This window comes from Lycorma delicatula, chromosome 11, assembly GCF_047948215.1.
Source record: "Lycorma delicatula isolate Av1 chromosome 11, ASM4794821v1, whole genome shotgun sequence".
In the NCBI taxonomy this organism is placed as follows: Eukaryota; Metazoa; Arthropoda; class Insecta; order Hemiptera; family Fulgoridae; genus Lycorma; species Lycorma delicatula.
Window position 1 is genome coordinate 61,905,074 of NC_134465.1, and position 23,069 is coordinate 61,928,142.

General features: G+C 32.0%; 1 protein-coding gene across 1 annotated transcript; it reads right to left on the reverse strand.

Annotated features, from left to right (window-relative positions):
• Positions 1 to 17,132: 17,132 nt before the first annotated feature.
• LOC142331953 (kallikrein-4-like) lies at positions 17,133 to 17,987 on the reverse strand. The gene has a single exon (XM_075378007.1). It carries the CDS (start codon positions 17,985 to 17,987, stop codon positions 17,133 to 17,135), a length of 855 nt encoding a protein of 284 aa, XP_075234122.1.
• Between the last annotated feature and the right edge of the window lie 5,082 nt (positions 17,988 to 23,069).

The following is a 23,069-nucleotide window of genomic DNA, read 5'->3' on the forward strand; positions in this document are numbered from 1 at the left end:
AACCGAGCGATCGAGTTCGAAACCCAGCCAGCCAAGCCCGCTTACGATTCATTCGTATCAAGCAGTATAAATCGTTCGAACGAATGAATAGATCATGCGCTGCGCGCAGCCGCCCGGCGCACCACCATTGGTCCGCTCTGCGCGAATAGCAGCTAAAATTAAAATGTGAGAACACACAACAAATAATGTTTTTATATGGGAAAGAAAAATTTATTTAATTCTACTCCTAATCCGTGACGTCACAACAAAACAGTAGTTAAAAGCATTTTTTAGGTAGGGATGCGATTTTGAAATTTTTTTTTTGCAAATGTTATTTTTTTAATAGACGTGAGTAAGAAAAATATGATCGTAATTAGGCGAAATCTCGAAATGCTGAAGGTGGGATCTTGCTCTATAGCCTCCCCCCCCCCCTGCCGAACTTCTAAATCGAAACTTTAATGGCATTAATGCATATAGAAACAATTCAAGTTTGCTAAAAATTGGTCCAGTAGTTCTGGAGATATAAAGTGATTTAGTAGCAAACATCGAAACAAATACACGCACATATGAACATTAACATCCAGAAAAGTTCCATCCGGTTGTTTTCTTGTTTTTTTTATTGGTTCCTTAGGTGTCAAAATGTCAAGATCGGGTGAAAACCGGATCCAAAATTGGGTTTATTTGCAATACTTTCTCTTCTAGAGCTACAGCTATGCTATCTAGACGGGAAAGTAAAATTTAAATTAAATTAAAGATTAAAATATACATACCTCAATTGATGCATAAGTTATCTTTATACAGTAAATCTGTATAGGTGTATTAGTTATTGTATTCTATATTAGTCAAAAGTTTAAAATAAGTATTCTTCCTTTGAACTTTTCGGGTTTTCATTCAAACCATACTATTCCGGAGTAACAAAAAGGCTGAATTCGATAGGTTAAGTATGTAAAACAAGAAGGAGTGCAAAGAAGTTTAACTTTGTGGTAGAAATTTAGAGATAATATTTATAAAAAAAAAAATGTGTAAAATATTTATACAGGTTCATTCACGGGAACCAGATGTTTTTAAAATAATCATAAGAAATTGAATATTAACTTTAAAAAAGTTTGATTGGTACTGAAACACTTATTAAATCAAAGCATTTGTTACTTACTCATGAACGAAAAATTATGTCCGGCAAGTGATATCCATTTTGGGCAATACATTGTTGTAGCCTTTCACGGTAACTGACCTCGATTCTTTGCAGCATGTCTACATCAATCTGGGTGACGTGATGACGAATTGCGATCTTTAGGTCCTCCAATGTACGCGTTTTATCGCCGTACACACGCGATTTCAGAAACCCCTACAGAAAAAAATCACAACTACTCAAAAGTCGGGGGACCGAGGGGGCCAAGGAATGTCGCCGAATCTGGAAACGATCCGTCCCGGAAAAAAGTTACGGAGAACAGCCATCGTTGCCCTAACTGTGTGCGCTGTAGCTCCATCATGCTGGAATAATGCATTTTGAAAATCGATTCCCCGGTTTCGTAACTCAGGAATGAAAAACTTATTCAACATCGCAATGTAACGATCAGCTGTTACAGTTACGGCAGCGTCATTTTCTTAAAAAAAATATGGTCCAATAGCACCGACCTTTCCTATTGCACACCAGACAGTCACCTTTGGGCTATGAAGTGGTCTCTCGTGAAGCTGATGCGGGTTTCTTTCTGCCCGATACCGGCAATTTTGTTTGTTGACGAAGCCATTCAGATGAAAATGGGCTTCGTCACTCATTAACAATAACAAATTTTCATTTTCTTCAAAAACCGTAACCATTTATCGACAAAATTGTAATCGCTGCGTGAAATCTTGCTCGTTTAACTGCTGCACGACGGCTATCTTGTAAGGATGATGCAGGTCTGTATGCAGAATTCGTCTTACCGTACTTGTGCTCATTTGAAGCGCTGCTGAATGCCTCTGAATAGAGCGGCGTGGGCTTCTGACAATGGCTTTCCTTACTCGTTCGATGTTCTCCGGAGTGCTAGCAGTTCGTCGGGGACTCGGTGGTTTTTTCTTCAATATTGAACCGCTTGTTCGAAGGTTGTTTACCCGTTGCAATATTGTGTTACGAGAAGGAACACTTGCATTACGATGGATATTAAACTGATGGCGGAAATCTCGCTGAACAGTAGTTATGGATTCGTCATTTCGCACAAAACTGTCATACGCGTACAGTTGGTATAGCGTCCACGGCTCCATCTCAACGACTAAAATGTAAATGCTATGAACAAAGGAAACGTCAGCCACGTGACCCTCCCACCACGAACGCCCGAGTACAACCCACTTCAAAAACATCCGGTTCCCGTGAATGACCCTATAGAATAAAAAAATAGTAAGATTACAGAATTTTTAAATAAAAAATATATAGTTTTAGCCATACCAGAACCCAATTAAAATTTTCAAAAATATATCGTAAAAAAATAATTAAAATTTTATGGGTTTAAATCTTTTCTTCTTTAATATTTATAATAAATCATAAATCCTTTAATAAATATTTATAAAGATGTTTGTCCCTTAAGGAATATTTTATGATAAAATATGGAGATAAATTTTAATAAAATTTTCTATAATTAAGTTCATTTTAACAAATTGTCTATCACATAATATCTAAAAAAGAGTAACCATTAGATATAAATTTAAAAAAAAAATAAGAGTAGTGGTTACTTGAATGTAAATCTAAATAAATGTCATTCTTAAGCAAACTGTCAAGTGAATATAAGTCGATCCTTTAAACCGGCCTGAACGTACGACATCAAACAAGGAGATAGATCTGCTAACACAAACATTCAAAATACTTGAGCGTTTCCAAATAAAAACATTCAGAAAACTGTGTAACATACCCAACAACAAGTTTATTTAACCAAATATGGTACCAAATTTATTTAAAATAAGTCTCAAAAAATGTTTGATTTTTTTTTTTAGAATTTAACCTCATCGATAATAATTTGAGTTTTTATACCGTTAAAGAAGTATGATTTTTTTTTTTTAATAACGTATCATTGATTTAACGGATAAAATATGAGTTAATTATTGCAGATAATTCAAAATTGAATTCAAAATCATAAAAAAAGTTACTTTTTTTTATAAAGGTTACCTCTTTCATAAAAAAAAAAACTGTATAACTTTCACAACTATTAATAATAAAAATCTATAGAGTTTGGGCCAAAAACATAATATATTTTTTAGAGGTGGGAAATAAATTTTAAGAAAAACTTTTATAAATATTCTTATAGATTAAGCTTAAAAAAGTTTCTTAAGTAAACTTTTCTTAAAATTTAGCACCCCCTTCAATAAAGGCTAAACTAAAAAAAATATAAATTTCAAAAACCTTTCCTGCATAATTTAAAAAAATTGTAATCCTTCATTCCTCTATATATATATAACGTATAAACTTTGTTAAAATATTTAAAACGAATCGAAATAAAGCCAATAAAAAGGAATATATACAAATGTCCACTAAGAAACTTCGAGGGCATTTTATACTGGTGGAAATAATGAAAAACTTATATATGATTTCCATCCATTTTTCGTCTGTTTTGCTTCAATAGAAAACCGATAAATGTTTTTAGTTTTTTTTTGGTTGTAGTTATATTAAATTTCCCAGAATTAAATTCTCTAAAAGTTTTATTATAAATCTTCCGCATTTATTAGTCATTTAACAAAGTTAATCTATTACAATCCTAAAAAAAAACTCGTTTTTGACACCAAAATTTGTAATTTACGTTTGGATATCATGAAAATTACTGTAGTTACAGTTCTGAAACCTCTTTTATCCTATTTTCCAGCTGAAATTACATAAGAAACCACAAACTACTCCTTAATTTGGGTTCCAAAAATTACAGTAGGGCTTCTTTTTATTAAAATAGCTGAAATTCAGGCGAAATATTTCACTAGCCGTAATTCGAAAACAAAGCGCTTCCAGACTATCTATGTAATTTTTTTTTCATTATTTTCACCAGTAGAAAATGTCCTGAAACTTTCTCTGTTTCTTCGTGGGACACTTTTGTGTTTCATTTTTAAGTGGTGGGGGTTGATTTTTTTGGAAAACTTTTTTTTGGATTATTTACATGTGCTTTGTAGATAACTAGTTTCCTTTAAATAAGTTCTCTTTAAAATGCCTCTGAAGAAAATCGAATTAGTTTTTTTCGTAATATACCTTTTAAAAAATAAAAAAAAATAAAAATATGATCAATGTCCCATATTGAAAAAATTTGAAATAATTAAGTAAAATTTGAAGAAAATTGGTTCCGTCAATTCTCAGATATCCTATGTAATTATAGTTTGGATATCATTCATTGACAGTAATCTAAATCAATAAACTAATGAAACATTACAAAATATCTTCTTTTGTTTTTTGTATGAAATTATATTTCGATTGATTTGATATAATTTCATGAACAGTTACAATTGTTATAATTTAATTTATGTTAAAACATATTACGTCATTGGGTGTCTTGTTTCATTGATCTTGTATTTTAAACGTAGTAGTTACTTACTACTGTTCAGTGATTTAATATTCTATAGCTTATAAAAAAGAAAATAAATAAAAATAAGATTCGTTAAAACTGATTACTATTATATACAGTTTGTTAACCCGTAAGAATGTAAGTGGGTAATAAAATTAAAATACAAAAAGAAAAAATCTAAATTCTAAACTCGAAAAATCTCACTGTTGTGTAAAAAGACCTTTAGAGAAAAAAAAACTCTTTAGAGTTTTTTTTTCTCGATATCTCCGAGTCTTCTGAACCTAAGAAATTTTAACTGTAGATTTCTTAGGATCTCCGGAATGTTTACCGACTTCTTAATTATTTTAATAATTATCTTCTTAATAATTATCTGACTTCTTCAGATAATTATTATGCATATAATAATCGCAAACATCATACGAATATAACGTTACGGTCTTATTGACGTACAATTTTATTTTATTTCTTGACGACCGACTATAATGAACATAAAAATTTTAATTTAAATACAATTATACATTTGAATTTGAATTACCATATTTTGGGAAATCCCTGATGATGGAGTAACGAATCCCAAAGTACTTTGTTTTAAAATTATTGGTAAGTGGGACTTTATTTTTTATGCGATTTAATAGATTTGATATCATTCTCTATAAAATATTAGTTGGTATTATTATCGTAATTTGAGAAAACAAATTATTTTAATAATAAAATTGAAAGGAATAACGATCATTTTACGTAAACAAATAAACACTTATTCATCTAAATTAATCCATTTTATCTGGTTAAGTTGTAAACAGCAAAAAATGATTATAGAACAGCTTGCACATAATTACTAAAAAACTATTTCCAATTTTCAAAGTTCTATACGGATAAAGGGCGACGAGAGATGCTAGTATTAATAATGGAAATTTCAGGAAAGAGAAAGTATATTTTTACAACCACTAGTATGCCACTAATATGGGAAGGGAGAATGTTCAATCAAAACTTGTTTACACTCATAATATATAATTCATTTAAAATACATACGTCCGATCAGATAATCATTTTATTTTTATAATAATGAATTAATTACATACGAGGGTAAGTCAATTATTATTCGCAATTTAGTTATATTTTTGTTTATGTTGGTAGCACTGTCGTATTGTGTAGATGACGCATGCGTGATTTAATTGTTTTTATGTCTGTGCAGGTTTGATGCTGCTAGGTTAGTTACGTTATCGCTGCCTTGCCGTTACCCATGGCTGCTGCTCTGCTTTCTGTTTGTACCAAAGAAGAGCAACGGAGCAACGTTCAGTGATCCGTTTTTTGTGGTTGGAAGGTGTATAAGGGGCCGTCAAGAATTCATCAAGACTTTCGGTACAGTACGGGAACGGTGTCTTGCCGCAACAGAGTGTCTACCAATGGACTGAAAAATTGAAAAATGGTCGCACAAGTGCAACGCATGGCGAAGGAGCCGGACGACCAGTTAACGCCACAAATGAGGAAAACATCAAGCGTGCACGTGACATGGACATGGTTTTCTTAGATAGACGAGTAACTATTGATGAAGTGGCACATCGTCAGCAAATTAATCACGGTTCTGCCTACGAAATCATCCACAACAGACTTGGGTTTTATAAAGTCTGTGCAAGATGGGTCCCAAAATAACTCGCACAGTTGCATACACAAACGCGCTTGGACATCTGCCAAAAACATTTGGATCGCTATGGTAAGGAGCGAGACATCTTCTTAGACAGAATTATCACCGGTGACGAAACATGGATCCATCATTACGAGCCTGAGAGTAAACGGCAGAATGTGGAATGGAAACATCCAAATTCGCCCTGAAAAAAAAGTACAAGACCCAACCATCCGCAGGAAAACTGATGCTTACGGGTTTTTGGGACTAACAAGGCCGACTCCTGGAACATTATGAGGAAAAAGGCACGACGATAAACGATACGCGTTACAGTGAGATGCTTACTGCCAACATGAACCCTGCAGTTCAAAGCAAACGCTGAGCACTGATGTCGAAAGGTGTTGTGTAATTGCCCGACAATGTCCGTCCACATACTGTTGCCCGCACTGCTGAAACGCTCCAGAAACTCAACTATGAAGTACTGGCTCATCCTCCGTATAATCCAGATATTGCCCCTTCTGACTACCACTTGTTTGGTCCACTCTATTCCCGAGGCATTAAGGGGCCGTCGACTTACCTCGGACGAAACAATGAAAGAAAGAAGCGGTACATTCCTGGCTCGTAGCTCAACCGAAACCTTCTTTTATGAGGGCATCAAGAAGCTTGTGCAACGATGGACCAAGTGCGTTAAAATGCAAGGGGACTGTGTTGAAAAATGATGTACATGTAAGTTTCCTACTTGTATTGCAATAAAATCTATAACTACATTGGGGATAATAATTGACTCGTAGTTAAAATACTAATACATAAAACAATAATTTATAAATTCTTTATTTTATAATTATTACTAATAAGGAAATTTTAAAAAACAAACTCAGCAATTGGCATTCAATTTTGATACATGCTGCATTTGAATCGTAACAACAAAGCGAAAAAATTCGCGAAAAATTCAATTCCAAATAGGTTTACATCGCCCCACCAAGTTTCGTTAAAATAAGGTAAGATTTGCGCCCGGTAAAGCGAACGAAAAAATCTTATACATACATATGTATATAAATATTGCAGAATTGTGTTCAAGAGACATCAAAACGTAAAGAAAAGTTGATAACACTAACACATCACAATTGATAACAAAGTCATTGCCCAATAATGACGGCAAAGGGTTTAAAATACCGATTAATAAAGTTGACGTCAGGGAATGCAACCATAGTTGTCTGTAATGCTGACAACTTAAAACCGTTGTTTGGATTTTTAATAGCATTTAACCTTATTGATCACGCTGATTGTAAGAGGTGCGATTGGTAACTGGTTTTTTAAATGCAAATAACTGAAATTTAACAGCTAATTATCATGTTGGAGAAAATATAATAAATGAAGCAAACATATTGGAAATGGTATCGAATGTTCAAAGAAAGTAGAATAAACGCGTATGATGAACCAAGATCTGTACACAAATTTATCATCACCATGAATTTGAAAACAGGTGTTGATTTACATATATGTCAAACTAGTAGAAACACAATTTATGAGCTTCATACTGCTAAAAAAAATCTTTAAAAAATTACGGCGCAGTACCAGGAACGGATCCAGGCAGGCATAGCCCATATGGTTCCCCCACAGGCCCGAAAACCTTGCATTTTGAAAATCTAGTTGAAAAGAATAGAAATATTTCACCATTATTGTCTTGTAAAAATAACCAGTTGCAACTTGCAACTACGTAATTAACGAGAATACATATTTTTACTTCCTTGTACGAAGTAAAGAAAGTATTGTGATCACGAATAATTTCGGTTTTCAGATTTCAACGGAATTATCCATTACGACCATCGCTGAATCCATTTTAACTAGTTTCGGCATGATGTCTGTACGTACGTAGATATCTATCTTGCATAATTCAAAAACGATAAGTCGTAGGATGTTGAAATTTTGGATTTTGGACTGTTGTAACATCTAGTTACGCAATTCCGCTTTAGATTGCAATCGACTGGACCAAAAGTGTCCAAAAAAAGCCCAAAATCTAAACTATTTAGATTTATAATTTTTTTTTAACTGCAATAAAAAGCCCTCACTGAAAGCTTCTCAACGATGTATCATAAGTGGTACTTATTTTCATTGGTTCCTGAGTTATAGCCAAATAAAATTTTAATTAATGAAATAATTGGATCTTACAAAAGGAAGGCACATCGCTTCGAATCCAACTTCATATACATATAATTTGTTTTAACTTTTTTTTAATTTAAATATATTGCTTTATTAATCAATTTATACATTTTTTTAACTCAGATTATGGAAAAAGTTTTACAATAAATAATAATTCAATAATAATAAAAACAAAGTTAACAGTGAAATAAAATTTTATGTACTTTTCAATTAATTCAAATTTTTTACAGAGGTTAATAATTATTAGCAAATCAATACATTTAAATAAATTAAAAAAAAAAGTTAAAAAAGAAATATATGTATATGAAGTCGGATTCGAACCGATATGTGCATGATTCGACATGTTCTCACTTAACTACTCACATAACTACTTGAACGACATGAAACAAAATTAATATATAAACTAATATAAAATGCTGATACGGATACCACAAAAAAATGTGATGCAAAATGGTGTCCACCATAATGCAATTGTACAACTTTCTACTTTATTAAAGAATTGGAGGTACGTATCTCACTTTCAAATGAAATAAGTTTTAATGAAGTGCAGCAAAAAATGTGTATATGTAATTTAATAGGCGTACAAGGAAGTAATGTGGTGCCCAAATCAGATTTTTTTTCTTAATAAATAATTAAGAGAGGTTTATTTCACTTGCTCTATTGCATATTCATAATGACGTGCAAATTTATATGGATTGCGTTATCGATTGGTACGCTAAGATTTGTAATCATCGAGATTATTTTATTCTGTAAATACATTATGGTATGAAATAAAATGTGTAAAATTTTGGATTTTAATGAACTAGTTATAAATATTGAAATGAATGAAGAAATAGTAATCAATTTTTTATATTTTTTATCCCATCTTATATTAGGAGTATTATAAAATAATTTTAATTGTTTGCATGGCAATTTTGATTAAAAGTTATATAGTTCGACCTTCTAAGTTAATTTACCTTCTGGAGTCCCCGTGAGGGTCAATTCGAATAAATTAAAGCTCAATTTTTATAAATCGAAATAAAATTTAAGAAAATTAAGCACTGTTTTGGTTTTGCCGAAACCGTCCCTTTTTTGCCTCTCTTTTACAGCAACATTAATGATTGGTTAAACGATTTTTTGCGTTTAAAAATAGTTCAGAGTATAGTATGAATCCAGTAAAAATGTGTGAAAATATTATATATCCAACCCAATTAGAAGATAGTATGAAAATGTGACCCCTTGCCACCAATGGCCTCCTAAACTCAGTTTCTGGATCTACCCCTGTGCAATGAACAGAACCGTCGGTCTGGTTTGCTTACTAAGAAATATGCCTATTCCATCATGATATATGTGTCCTCAAGTTATTCAAAACACGCAAACAGAAAAAATCTTTCAATGGAAAGTACTGACTATTCTTCAATATTTTGGATCTGCTGCCATGGGATTACGTTGTAAAAATAATTATTTTTTGTAAACAAGAATTTCAAAAATGTAATAAATTAACAGTTTATAAAAGTAAAACGATTCTATTTTTTTATTAAATATATATATTCTCTTATATAAATTAATAAATTAAAAATAATAATTAATGTAAATGAATTTATTAAATAGAACATAAAATTTGTGGTGAAAGATAACGAAGAGTACCCGAGATTACCTCTTAATAATAATTATATTACTAATTAATAACTTTCCATCAAAATTCTAATTAACTTGTTATTTAAAATTAAAATGGCTTGCGTCTTTAAATAATTTATAAGCAAATATTACTCTCCCTTTTTATATACATAAAGCATTAAAAAATGAAAATGAACTGACGAGATAATAAAAAGAAATTGAAAAAAAAAATAATACCCGACAATCCGTCCATCACCCATCAACAATAGAAAGTATAAAATATTGTTCCGCATAGCTAATTTTTAATTCCATCTTTCATTGTAGTTAAAAAGTGTAAAACCGAATTATACATAAAAATAAATAAGAGAAATGAATTAAAAATGATGTACAGTGTAAACAACGGAAACCCCAGTATACACATATAAATAAAATAATCAGAAATATAATAAAGAAATAAATTTATTTATTATTAAAAAAAAACAAACCAACAATGTTTTATAAACAAAACGGAAATATTTTTCATTTAAAAATAGTGTAATTTAATGCAATACAACATTCCCACTCTAAAAATTAGAAAAAAAAATTAATGTAACCAGTTTTCACTTCCTCCAATTTGTTCCCTAAACTATACTAAAGAGCCAAACTACTAATTTATTATTTAAGTCTGTAAAAAAATTATAGACTATTTATTTATTTAGCGTATGGCACCAAAACACAACATTAATTACAGTCAAAAATTACAAACAAAGATTTAACAAATTAATATAAGCTTCTGATTCTGAAGTCCTCATCAGGAAATCTTCAGGATTACCTTCATAAGCAGTCCTAGGGAAAATTTCTGTAATGTGGTTAATAGTTTGATAAATATAGACAATTTAATTGATAAAATAATAAACTCTACAATTTTTAAAAAATACCATAAAGACTAATTTTTTTTTAATGTAAATTGTTTTCCAATGATTAATTCAACTTGAGTAATCACGAGATGACATTTTTAAAAGTACATAAAATTTTATTTCATTAATAACTTCTTTCATATATTTTTTTATTGTTATTATTGAATAATTATTTATTGTAAAACTTTATTTTACAATCACGGGTTAATAATTAAATCTAAATATTAAAAAAAAAAATGTTTAAAACAAAAGAAAGAATAAAAAGATTAAGAGATAACAAATATAAAGAGAAAGAAAACGTTAAAACCAAGGAAAGAATAAAAAGATTAAAGAGAGGATGATAAATATAGAGACTAAAATTGAAAACTAGAGAACGTGTACACAAATTAAGATCAGAAGAATAATCATTGAGGTTAAATTACGTAAAATATTATTTCGTTATTAACTTCGTTCATGATTATTTTAATTATTATTGAATAATTATAACCCGTGGTGTATAACTATTTTTACAATCACGGGTTAATAATTATTCAAAAATCAATATTTAAAAAAAAAATTGTTTTAATAAATTTAAAAATAAGTTAAAAAAATAAAAAAGGAGATGGATTCTGATTCGAACTGTTGTGCCTTCCCTTTATAGATCAAAATATTTCATTAATTAAAATTTCATTTGGCTATAACTATGGAACCAATGAAAATAAGTAACGCTTATGATATATGTTAAAAAGCTCTTAATGAGAGTTATTACTGAAGTTAAGAAAAAGTTCAAAATTCAAATATTTTTTGGATTTTGGTTTTTTTGGCAATTTGATTCAGTCGATTGTAATCAAAAGGGAAGATGCACAACTAGATGTTACAACAGTCCTACATCAAAAATTTCAACATCCTACGGCTAATCATTAGTATGAGTTATGCGAGATATGTACGTACAGACGTCACACGCTGAAACTAGTCAAAATGGATTCAGGGATGGTTAAAATGGATATTTTCATTGAAATTTAAAAACCGAAATTTTTCGCGAACAAAATACTTCATTTACTTCGTACAAGGGAGTAAAAATTATCAAAGAATTCTATCTAACTTTTACATTAATAATCTACTAAACAATTTAAAGCTACCGAGTATCATAATTTATTAGTTAACTAAATTCAAAAGTTAAGCTACGAAACTCTAATATTACAAGTAAACTTAAAGTAAAATAAATTAAACAAACAAAACTAACTTTATAAACCATTACTTGATACGTATAACTTGATACGTAAATGAATTTCCTTGTAATCACAGCTATTATTATAAATTATACGAAATTATTATCAGTGAAAATTAATTATAACATACTTACCCTTCTGCCATGCTACAAATTTATAATTTATCAATTCTCCAAAGAAATACAAAACGAAAAAAAACCAAATCTTCAATAAATATATTTTTAAATAAAATATTTCAATTAATTCAGTGTATTTTTCCGTACTAAAACATTAAAATTTAAACAAAAACCAACCACACATAAGTTCTTGCTTATACAATACCACAATTTCAAATGAATTAAAGTTAGCTGTAGATTTTTTCTAGGCTTTTTTTGCGTAATATTTATTGATTTTAAAGACATATGACCACAACCTTTGAAACCATACAACTCTTAAAGATGCTTTATTCTTTTTTTTTAACTTATTAACTTCAAATCCTACGTTGTTCTAATCTTGTTAAAATGAATTATGTATCAGAGACATAGGGAGATACTTAAACAGAATGTAATCACGAAGTTCGTCTCGGAGCTTTCATAACCTACTATACTCGTAAAAATAATGGAAAAAGTTCATATAAACATATATCATAAAATTTTTTGTTTGCGAGTTACGGGTAGTGAACGATTTCACTGGGATTTCAGTTACTCCGGTGCAATGGAGTTGTACTGATATTTTTAGTACATTAACTATGGAGAAAAATTAGAGATTTTTTATGGGTTTTGACCTTGAAAAATCGAATAAATTACGTCCCAGAAACCGTATCTGCAGTAAGTTTTGAGAAATTTGGGGTGAAAACTGATAAATTGGTGTAAAAACCCCTGTTTTTTTATGTTTGACGTGCAATAAAAACTTTGTTAAATGAGTAATAAACACATAAAACTTTCCAACAAAGTCTTATAGAGAATTTAATTCTGTACAAAACTATGTAAGATAAGTTGAAGAAAAAAAAGAAGGTTATAAAACTTCGAATTTTATTTAGAAACTGTACACGAGACCCCAAATTCATTATTCGTACCAGGTAAACATTCAAAAATAAACCTGACATTTTCAACATATTTCTTGGCACGCTTCTATAATACTTTCTTTGCTCTTTTTCGTTCTTCAGGGTTGTCCTTAAGTTGTTCAGCCGCATCCATAATGCGGAAAAATTAATTCTTCACGAGAATGTATTTTGTTTGTTATACAATATTTTTCATCCATGATTTAAGTGAGTGAAAACATCACAAGAAAAGTGGGGAAGCGCGCCATTGTGCTGGACATATACTTTGTGTCTCACCGCTAGAGAAACATCTTCAAACAGTTGCGGGAAGAAAGTGCAATTAGACCTCAGCATTTAAGCTGCCATGTAATTAAAAGGTCCAAAAGGCTAATTTTGAAGAAGGCTAATACAATATATTGACGCTAAATCTGTATTGAAAATTGCCTTCCACCGTTTCATGAGGATTTATTTTTGCCCATGTACAGTATACTTCTTACGTTAAGTTATTGACGCCATCTCGACAGATGGTCGGTAAACAAAATATACTTGTAGAGTTGTCGATTAGTGTTCCATTAGTTGCAGAAGCAACTAATCCGCATCGCACTTCAAGCGAAGCGGACTGTCTACTAGGCATAAATTTTGAACGATCTGTTTATGATAAGAGTAAAACTTGTTTTCCTTAAGTGTCCTACAAATCATCGAATGAGAAAATCCGATCCGCTTAGAAATATGTCGCCTACTGACGTCTGGACTGTGCTGAATATCAAAAACGGATTTTTTTATTTTTTTCTACTTCCCTAACACCAAAATCACCTTCCAAAAACTATTTTTTACTTTTGTACGTTTACTATGTTAAATGGAAGAAATTTTAAAAGAATGAAAAATGTACAGCCAATAAAAAGTTAACTAAGACTTTATTTTTGGTAGTGGGGGATGACTTATGTTAAAATTGTATTGTAATATTAATATTAGAAGTTTAAATGCATCAAAAAGTATTAAAAATTATATTTTTAAGCTTTCATCAGCTACCTCCCAATGTTGCCCTCAAAGTATTTTTTGGGGAGTCTAACACTACTACTACTACTACTACTACTACTACTACTACGCTTAGGAAAGCATAAAAAATTGTTTAAGAAATATGCAATAATTAAAAAGGTAGATTTTTACCTTTATGCAAAAGGTGAAGAATTTGGGGTTAAATATTTTTAATTCCTTGTACGAACTAAAGGAAGTATTGTGATCGCGAAAAAATTTAATTTTCAAATTTCAAGGGAAATATACATGTTTTCCATTCCTGAATCCATTTTGACTAGTTTTGGCGTGACTTATGTACGTACCTACATTTTGATTTATGCGTATCTCGCATAAATCAAAAACGATTAGCCGTAGGATGTTGAAATTTTGGATTTAGGATTGTTGTAATACCTAGTTGTGTACGTTCGCTTTTGATTGCAATGGACTGAAACAAAAGTGTCCAAAAAAAGCCCAGAATCAAAAAAATTTGCATTTTGGATTTTTTGTTAATTGCAATAATAAGCTCTCGCTGAGAACTTTTCAGCGATATATCATAAGTGGTACTTATTTTAATTGGTTCCAAGGTTATAGCCAAATAAAATTTTAATTAATGAAATATCTGGTTCTCACAAGGGGAAGGCATATCGGTTCGAATCACTTCATCTCCTTTTTTAAATTTAAATATATTGATTAATTAATAATTATTAACCTCTGTAAAAAAAAACGATATAATTCAATAGTAATAATAAAAAATAAAAAAATATGAATAATATCAGAAATTATTAATGAAATAAAATTTTATGTATTTTTCATTTAAAAAAAAAAAAAAAAAAAAATATATATATATATATATATATATATATATATATATATATGTAATTTAATAAGCGGACAAGGAAAAAGTTATGTGGTGTCTACGTCAGATTGTTTTTAAATTGTAAGATAAGCATGCACCCTTGTATTTAGCTTAAAATAAAGTGGGGTTATGTTTGTAGAATTTTGAGAAAACTGAAACCAAAAAAAATGTTTATCCCTGAAGATATTGAGACCCTATAATTTTCAGCAAAAAATTTCGCTATACAAACAAGTTCCTAAACAAAATTTCATTAAAAATGGTGTATCCAGAGAAAAATAAGGTATGATGCCAAGAAAGTAAAAATATATATATATATATATTTTAACGTAGTAAGATGCCGGGTACGTAAGATAACCCCGATAATAACAATCAATAATCATCGATTTCGATTTTTGAATGATTATCCGGAAGTCTTCAAATATCTAGTTCAGCTTTGTTAATTCGGAGCCCGGTAGGCATATATTCTTGGCTTATACAGAGTGATTCACGAAGAATGCAACAAACTATAAGGACATATTGTATTGGTAAAACAATACAAAAAAAGAACAAAAAAAATTACAAAAATATATTTGATTACATATAAAAATAATTTCTTAAAAAAGCTTTTATTTAATTTAATAAGATTTTAATAAGCTTTATTAGAAGCTATTAATATTAATAAAAAAAGGAAACAAATTAGAAAAACCCTCTAAAAAGTAAAAAAATAAGAATTAAATCAAATTGAGAATTTTAAACAAAAAACATTGGTTTGAGTGGAACTACGTTTCGCACGAGATTTGAGCGTGACAACGTTATTGAACTACTAGTTGCAGGGCGTGCCTATGGCACGGTTCCGCAGCTAGGTCCTCCGAGCGGGTTATTAGGAATGGGATTATTAGGTGTCCAAAATTGATTACCTCTTGAGTAAAAAATTTTTTTTTGAATGATGAAGATTTCTCGCTTTTCAAGGAAAAGCTAAAAAATAGCAGCAAATCTTTCCAATTAAATTTGGTTTAGACATCTTTTAAAGATTGCACACACTCTCAACATTTTCATTAAGTTCTATAATATCCATATGGAAATTCACTCGATACGAGAGCTGGAAGCTTAAATATAAATTAAATTAATTTATTTATTAGTTATATATTATATCCAATTTACGAAACAAATTATCGTAATATGAAACTAACGTTCCTTGACACAATAACAAAAGAGAAGTTAGCTTCAAAATCAATAAATCGCTAAGGAGGATATATAGGATTCAAAATTCTTCTAATTTTGACCTTTATTGTTCACCATTTGATTTGACTCACGTGCTTGGCCTGTATGTATATTTAGTTGTAGTTACAAGGACAAAAAAAAAATCATGTTTACGATTCTAAATGAAAGCAAGCCCTCATTATTTTTATCCTTCAAAAGAATAAATAATGAAAAAATATAAAAATAAAGTAATTGAATAATGAAAAGTTTATACTTTTCATTAAAATCTTAATTATTTATCATTATTACCCTCATTATTTATCCTATTGTTTTTTTTTATATTGTGTTTTATTTATTATTATTGTTATTATTATTATTAGGATATTAGTGAATCCATAGTATTTTCAGTATCGATTTATTTGTATCGAGAATAGTTGTTTTAAGATCTGCTACGATATTGAATATATGAATTACTTTAGTAAAATGTATTAATTTATTTTGCAATTATTATTACTGTTGTTATTTATTGTTAATAAATATTTAAGAAAAACTTTTACGAATTTTTGACAGGCAGTATGTTCAACCATGTAAATATGTTCTTTGTTACTTATGGTTTACTAACATTTAAGATAAAACATGATTTTTTGACGGGCAGTATGTTCGATAATGAAAGCATGTTCTCAGCTAAGAGGAAAGCATACACATAAGTGCCTTTAGAAGAGTAGGACTTAAATACATTTTTAAGTAAAACCAATTTTTTATATCGTCCATTGTCCTTATGACAGATTACATGTGAAATTTTTAAACAAAGTTAATAAATAATCAAAAAAGAATCGCAGGCCTGCGATTATTCGTCGACCTTTGATTGTAATATCGCCAAAAAAAACTTGTTATCCTTATGAAGTAAACACATGTTTTTGAGAAACTGGCGTTGGGCGAATTAGATGAAAATACGAATTAAATTCATCGATTTATAAAAGACGTTGTCACGTCAAAAAAGTAAATAAATTTAAAGTTTGAAAGATTGAAAAGCAAACTGATTATACTTAAAGCTTTTATTCGAGTTAAATGTTATTATAACTATTTAAGAATTAAGTCTACAGAGTAAAAAATAAAAAAAAAATAATATTTGCTATTTTCGGTGGAGACGATGATAAAGTTCCCTTACAGCTTCTCGGTTTTTTCGGAATGCCAGGCACGTGTTTTGAAATCCAGTCGAGATAAGGGCATGTATACATGTACACTCCGTACACATAAACGCTACCACAATCTTTTTCTAACTCCGACTTTGGTAACGAACTGCAGAAGCGTCTATCTAGACCGGTATGAGCTACACCCACGATTTCGCCCCGACAAAGCAGCGCTCCGCCGGAGTCTCCGAAACAGGGTCCTTCGTTTAGCAAAGGCGGTAAACAAATAATTCTTTGCAGCAAATTATCATTATCTATACACGGACAGACTCTTCTTCCATGTTTTGCTATAGTGTTTAAGTACATCAGTTTGCCCGATTTCCCTTCTTCAGTCTGTCCAAATCCCGCCGCCTCACATTCCTTCCAGATTCCACCCTTCGGCCATTCCCTATTATAAAATCCGACCTTATTTACGACAGGAGTTAGTAGAAACGGTTCATCCAAATTTATGAGTGAAATATCGTGACTTGCGAGACCGCGGGTGTCATAATCCTTATGACAAACTATCCGTTCATTTCTACGGATTTGCATATAAGGGCTGAATGTACCATCAGTGCGACCGGCTTCTATAATTACAGATCCTGGTTTTGCTACATCATACTTATCCTTGACAACGCAATGAGCCGCTGTTAAAACCCATTCCTCGTGAATTATAGCACCGGTACAGCTAACTGTACCTTTTACTTCTAGATATACACAGTGTGGTAATTGACCCAGAGAAGCCTGTTTTCCTCCTAAAATTCGTTTTTCTTTATTTTCCATCGGAAACACAAATAATAATACAAAACACACCTGTAATTTCATGATAAAAAATATTTTTCCTTTTCAAAATTAATTTCCTTTTTTCAAAATAAACTAATAAATTTACGTATATCATTAACAAATAGAATTTAGATTTAACAAAAAAATTTGTTACTATGGAAACTATTATTTCATTTTAAATAAAAAAATATTTTTATTATTAAAAAAAATGTTTGAGACTACAAATTTGAAAAATAAAAAACATAAACTGTAAGTAATTCTGTTTTAATTTAAACCATGTTCAAAACCGCACCATTCTTTTATGATAGGAAACGGGTGACTGCAGCCGTTTTTCTGGATGTGGCCAAGGCCTTTGACAAAGTTTGGCATAGCGGGCTGCTTTATAAGCTAGCGCGATCGGCGATCCCGTACCGCTATGTCAGACTGATGCGGTCATATCTGCTAGACCGACATTTTGTCGTGCGCGTAAAGGAAACGATTTCCTCTACCAGAGAAATAGCCGCTGGGGTTCCCCAAGGAGCAGTACTTTCCCCGTTCTTGTACACTTTGTACGTGAACGATATCCCGCTGTCGGAAGGGGTCAAAACGGCCCTTTACGCAGACGACACGGCATATTTCTACGAATCCGCAAATGTGGATTACGCGGTCCGGAGGCTCCAAAGGCAGCTGGACTTAGTGGAACCGTGGCTCGACATGTGGAGAATCAGGGTCAACGGTGAAAAATCGGTGGCCGTGATGTTCACATGCAAGACACGAAAACCGACCAGAGAGCTGGAAATCTCAGGGGAGAAAATCCCTTTTGAGAAAACAGTTAGTACCTGGGGGTGGTGTTGGACAGGCGGCTTACCTTCGGCGAACATGTAAATTATGCGACCCGGAGGGCTAAGGCCGCCAGAGCCTCGCTATACCCAGTGCTGAACAGTGCCAGCCCGTACCCACTGGCAACTAAGCTCCTCATTTTTCGGCTGTACGTACTGCCGATTCTAACATATGCTTACCCGGCATGGGGGGCAGTGTTGAGCTCCTCGTTTCAAAAGAAGATCGAGGCCGTCCAAAACATCGCGTTGCGGACGATCTTTGGAGCTCCGTGGTTCGTCAGGAACGCCACTCTCCGATCTGATGCGAGATTTCAATCCGTGTCCGAGGTGGGGGTGGCGCAGGCGCGCAGACTGTTCGGGAGAGCGGCTGTGTCCGAACAGTCATCTTCGGGACATCTGCCGAGAGGACCCAACTCCGACAGTTGTAAGGAAGCGGCCTCACGCCGTACTGGACGAACCACCGTGATGGTGCGGTGCGGTAGCCGAAAATCGACAAACCAGGCTTAGGGGCCTCCATATCGCATGAGCCATAAACGGAATAGTGCGTCAGACGCGTTTCCGGGGGTCAGACGCGAGTTATATAGTTTGAAGACGTCAAACACGGTAAGTCGCGCATAAAACAAAAACGCGGTCTAAATTTAAAAAAACTTACAGTAAGACAAAATATCCCAGCAATTGCGACTCCTCCGGAAAAGGGGACGCATTGCTCCCTCCTTATAGCTAGTGCCCCGTTGTGGCGTATTCCTGCTAGCCTATTAAAGAGTTAGCACCGAAAGGACTTCAGTGGACGGTCTGAAGGGGAATTACGTCGGGAGGACAGGCTTTATAAGCCTAGCCTTCCGCGGTCGGCCCATGAAATGGGTTCGATAACGCTGGTTTAACAACGGATTGGAATGCAATTAAATCCGTCTTAAATTCACTAAAATAATAATAGACAAAACTTGAAAAATTAGATCCGAGATTAAAAAATAACCCTTTTAAAAACAAGCCCGATTAGAATGATCCAGCAGCAAAGGACTCTGTCCAGGTTCTGCGATAAAGTAGGGAGTAATAGACTCCTGCCAACTTTGCATTCCATTCCATTTTATGATAATCCTGTATATTGATTTATTAATAATAATTAACCTGTGATCGTGAAAAGGAATTTACGATAAATAATAATTCAATAATAAAATATATGAAAAAATTTGTCGTCTGAAACATTTTTTTACATAATTAATAATTTCAATATGTGCGCCCTTAGTCGCTCGACAAATGTCCAAAAGATACTCAAAATCTCTCCAATTATTAGTTAATGGTTGTCATTGCTTCATTAATCCTGTTTTTTAAGTGGTTTAGGTCGCGAATTTTTTGTGTATAAACAACCCTTTTGATTTAAAAAAAGGGTTTACACCCTCACAAGAAAAAATCGCAAGGTGTCAGGTCTGGACTCCTTGGAAGCCAAAGTACGGGTCCTTGACATTCCCGTATTTCCGATTCCGGTGACTGATGCAGGGGTTTTACATTTTTTGAGAGCTAAAGCTGAAACTAGTCGACTAATAAAATTTGATTGACTACCGCTGTCAAAGTGCGCGACAAGGGTAAGCAACGCCCTGAGAGTCCTTAATAAGGATAATGGCGGTAGCTAAAATAACTTCATCACAACTATTGGAAAAGCAGATACAGACTGTTGCGGAGTGGAAGACTCTTTAACATCAGTCTTAGGTAACTGCTTTGTTGAAGCTTGAGAAGTGTTTTCAATGTGAAGAATACTCTGATGACGCTTATTGCAAAGTTAGCAACAATAAAGACTTTTACACTACAGAGTCTTGTGTCCTGACCTAAGACAATTTATACATAGCTTGAGTTCGCGAACCTTTAAGTATCTTTGTGACGAGTTAAGATTAGTGAGCTGTTTACAGGTAAAAGTTGTATGATTGTCATTACAAATTGCACATTTAGATTTGGAAATGTAGATTTTGCTAACATGACATGAAATATTGTTTACATTACGATTAAGATGCGGTTTAGACTGGAAATTTTTATAGGACGGGCCTTTGGTGTTTATTGTTCGATTTTCTTCCCGGACTTCTTGGATCATTGTTTATGTAAGAATTGCATTAAATTTTCAAAAGAATACGGTTTGAATTCGCAGCCAGAAGACTTATTATCTTCGTCATCATTATAGCTTAGTATATTCTTAGCATGATGCGCCTCCCAGCGATCTCTAGTCTCGGAGTCTAATTTATTTGTAATTAAAAATACTAAAAGCGTACTCAATTGATCGGTTGATTCACCTAAATTTTAATAGTATTGTATAAGGTTTTTAGCGCGGTAGACTGAGGTTTGACAAGTCGTTTAAAAGTTAATATCCCTTGTATATGAGCCTTTATTATTAATCTAGTATTTTTAAATCGCTGCTTAATAAGTGTCCACGCTGATTCATAATTACTGGCAGAAACCTTTATTTCCTTAATAGTATTTAAAGCTTCGGCTTTTAAGCAAGAGCGTAGATAATAAAATTTTTGAATATTTGTTAAATTGGAGGAATTATGAATCATAGACTCGAAAACGTCGTGAAAGTCAATCCAGTCTTCATATTTTCCAGAAAATGAAGGCAAGGAAATTTCGGGGAATTTAATGTTAGATATGTTCGATTGTTCAGTAGTAGAAGGAGGTGGATGAGGAGTAGGGGATGAAGATTGATTCGCAAGGATGAAGTTGATTTTAGATTCGATTTCGTAGTAATTATCTTCGAAAGATGCTAACTCGTTTTCTTCAGTTTCGTATTCAGCATCCGTGCAGATCGCTCTAATTTTCTGATTGAACGCAGTCAAATTCGGACCAACATTCGTCAAGTCTTCTTAAACGGGTTTTTAACTCTAAGAGATTATTAACTTTGGAATTGAATGAGTTTATAAAGGTTTCAATGCGGGTTAGCCTGCCCTTAATGTAACCGCGTTTACGTCGTAACTCAGTAAGTTTGTCATTAGAATTATTGGAACGTTCATCATGTAAAACCATTGTAAAAAACCTTAATAATGCTTAAATTAGTCAAATAATTAATCAATAATTTATAAATTATAAAGTCAGACTATATATCAGATATAGACGAATCATAAAATAATGTATAATACTCACAGTAATAAGTTTGTGAAATTAAAATATTAATAAAAATATTTGTGAAATCACTCCGTAATATGTATCACTCAGTTTAAAAGCATCACGTCGGGGTCACCAAAAAATCTTAGTAAAATAGGCAAATATGGAATAAGATCCACAGTTTATTTAAGCTTGTAAGTATACAGTATAAAGTATGAACGTTTAAGATAAAGTATAAGTTTTACATACAATATAAGTTTAACATGAAAAAAAGTTTAACAGTTTATCATAACATAACGTTTAACACTACTTTTACACAGCTGTCCAGAGCCTCTTGTTGTTGTAACCCACGGTTGCCAAGGAGTATTTATTCCGTTGCTATGCGCCGGCTTATTTACTTCATTGCATCATTTTGTTTTAAAAGTATCACGTCGGGGTCACCAAAAAATCTTTTAAAAAATTACTTGTTTAAACACACAAATTGAATCGAAGTGATTCTGTAATTAGCTAATGAAACACGTTAATATTCCATTTTTCATTTCATTTAATAATAATAATAATTAATATTAATGATTTTTGCAAGTTTAAATCGAATGATTTGTTCAAAAATAATTATGAACAATTTGTTATAGAAATAAAATTTAATCAAATCAATGTTGATAAAGAGTCAATTTAAAACGATGAAATTGAAATCATAAATCAAATTCATGAAATTATTGTTTTTGAATAGCCCTCTCTCCTGCGTAATCATAAAGCGTTGTTAACATAAAGTTACCCACGAGAGAGAAGACTTGACTTTCCAAATTGAGACCAGCCATTAGAAACGTCTCCCCTTTTAACTTATTTATTGTCATCGAAAAATCATATCAAATTCCGACACTGTAGTGTTGTATTGTCATCGAAGTTACGTGTACCAAATTTCATTGATTTTCATACGATAGATCAAAAGATAAAGCAGTTGCAGGATTTGATCATTCCTAAAGCGAGTTAAATAAAAGCTTTTAATAAAGAAGAAAGTTCACATTAACATAGGTTAGGAAACGCTTCCTTAGCCAGTGTCGGCTGACCCACCGGGTTGGTCTAGTGGTTAACGCGTCTTCCCAAATCAGCTGATTTGGAAGTCGAGAGTTCCAGCGTTCAAGTCCTAGTAGAGCCAGTTATTTTTACACGGATTTGAATACTA

Bases quoted from the DNA above. Each gene is read 5' to 3' on its own strand.
- LOC142331953 (XM_075378007.1), bottom strand. From the start codon at position 17,987: ATGGAAAATAAAGAAAAACGAATTTTAGGAGGAAAACAGGCTTCTCTG.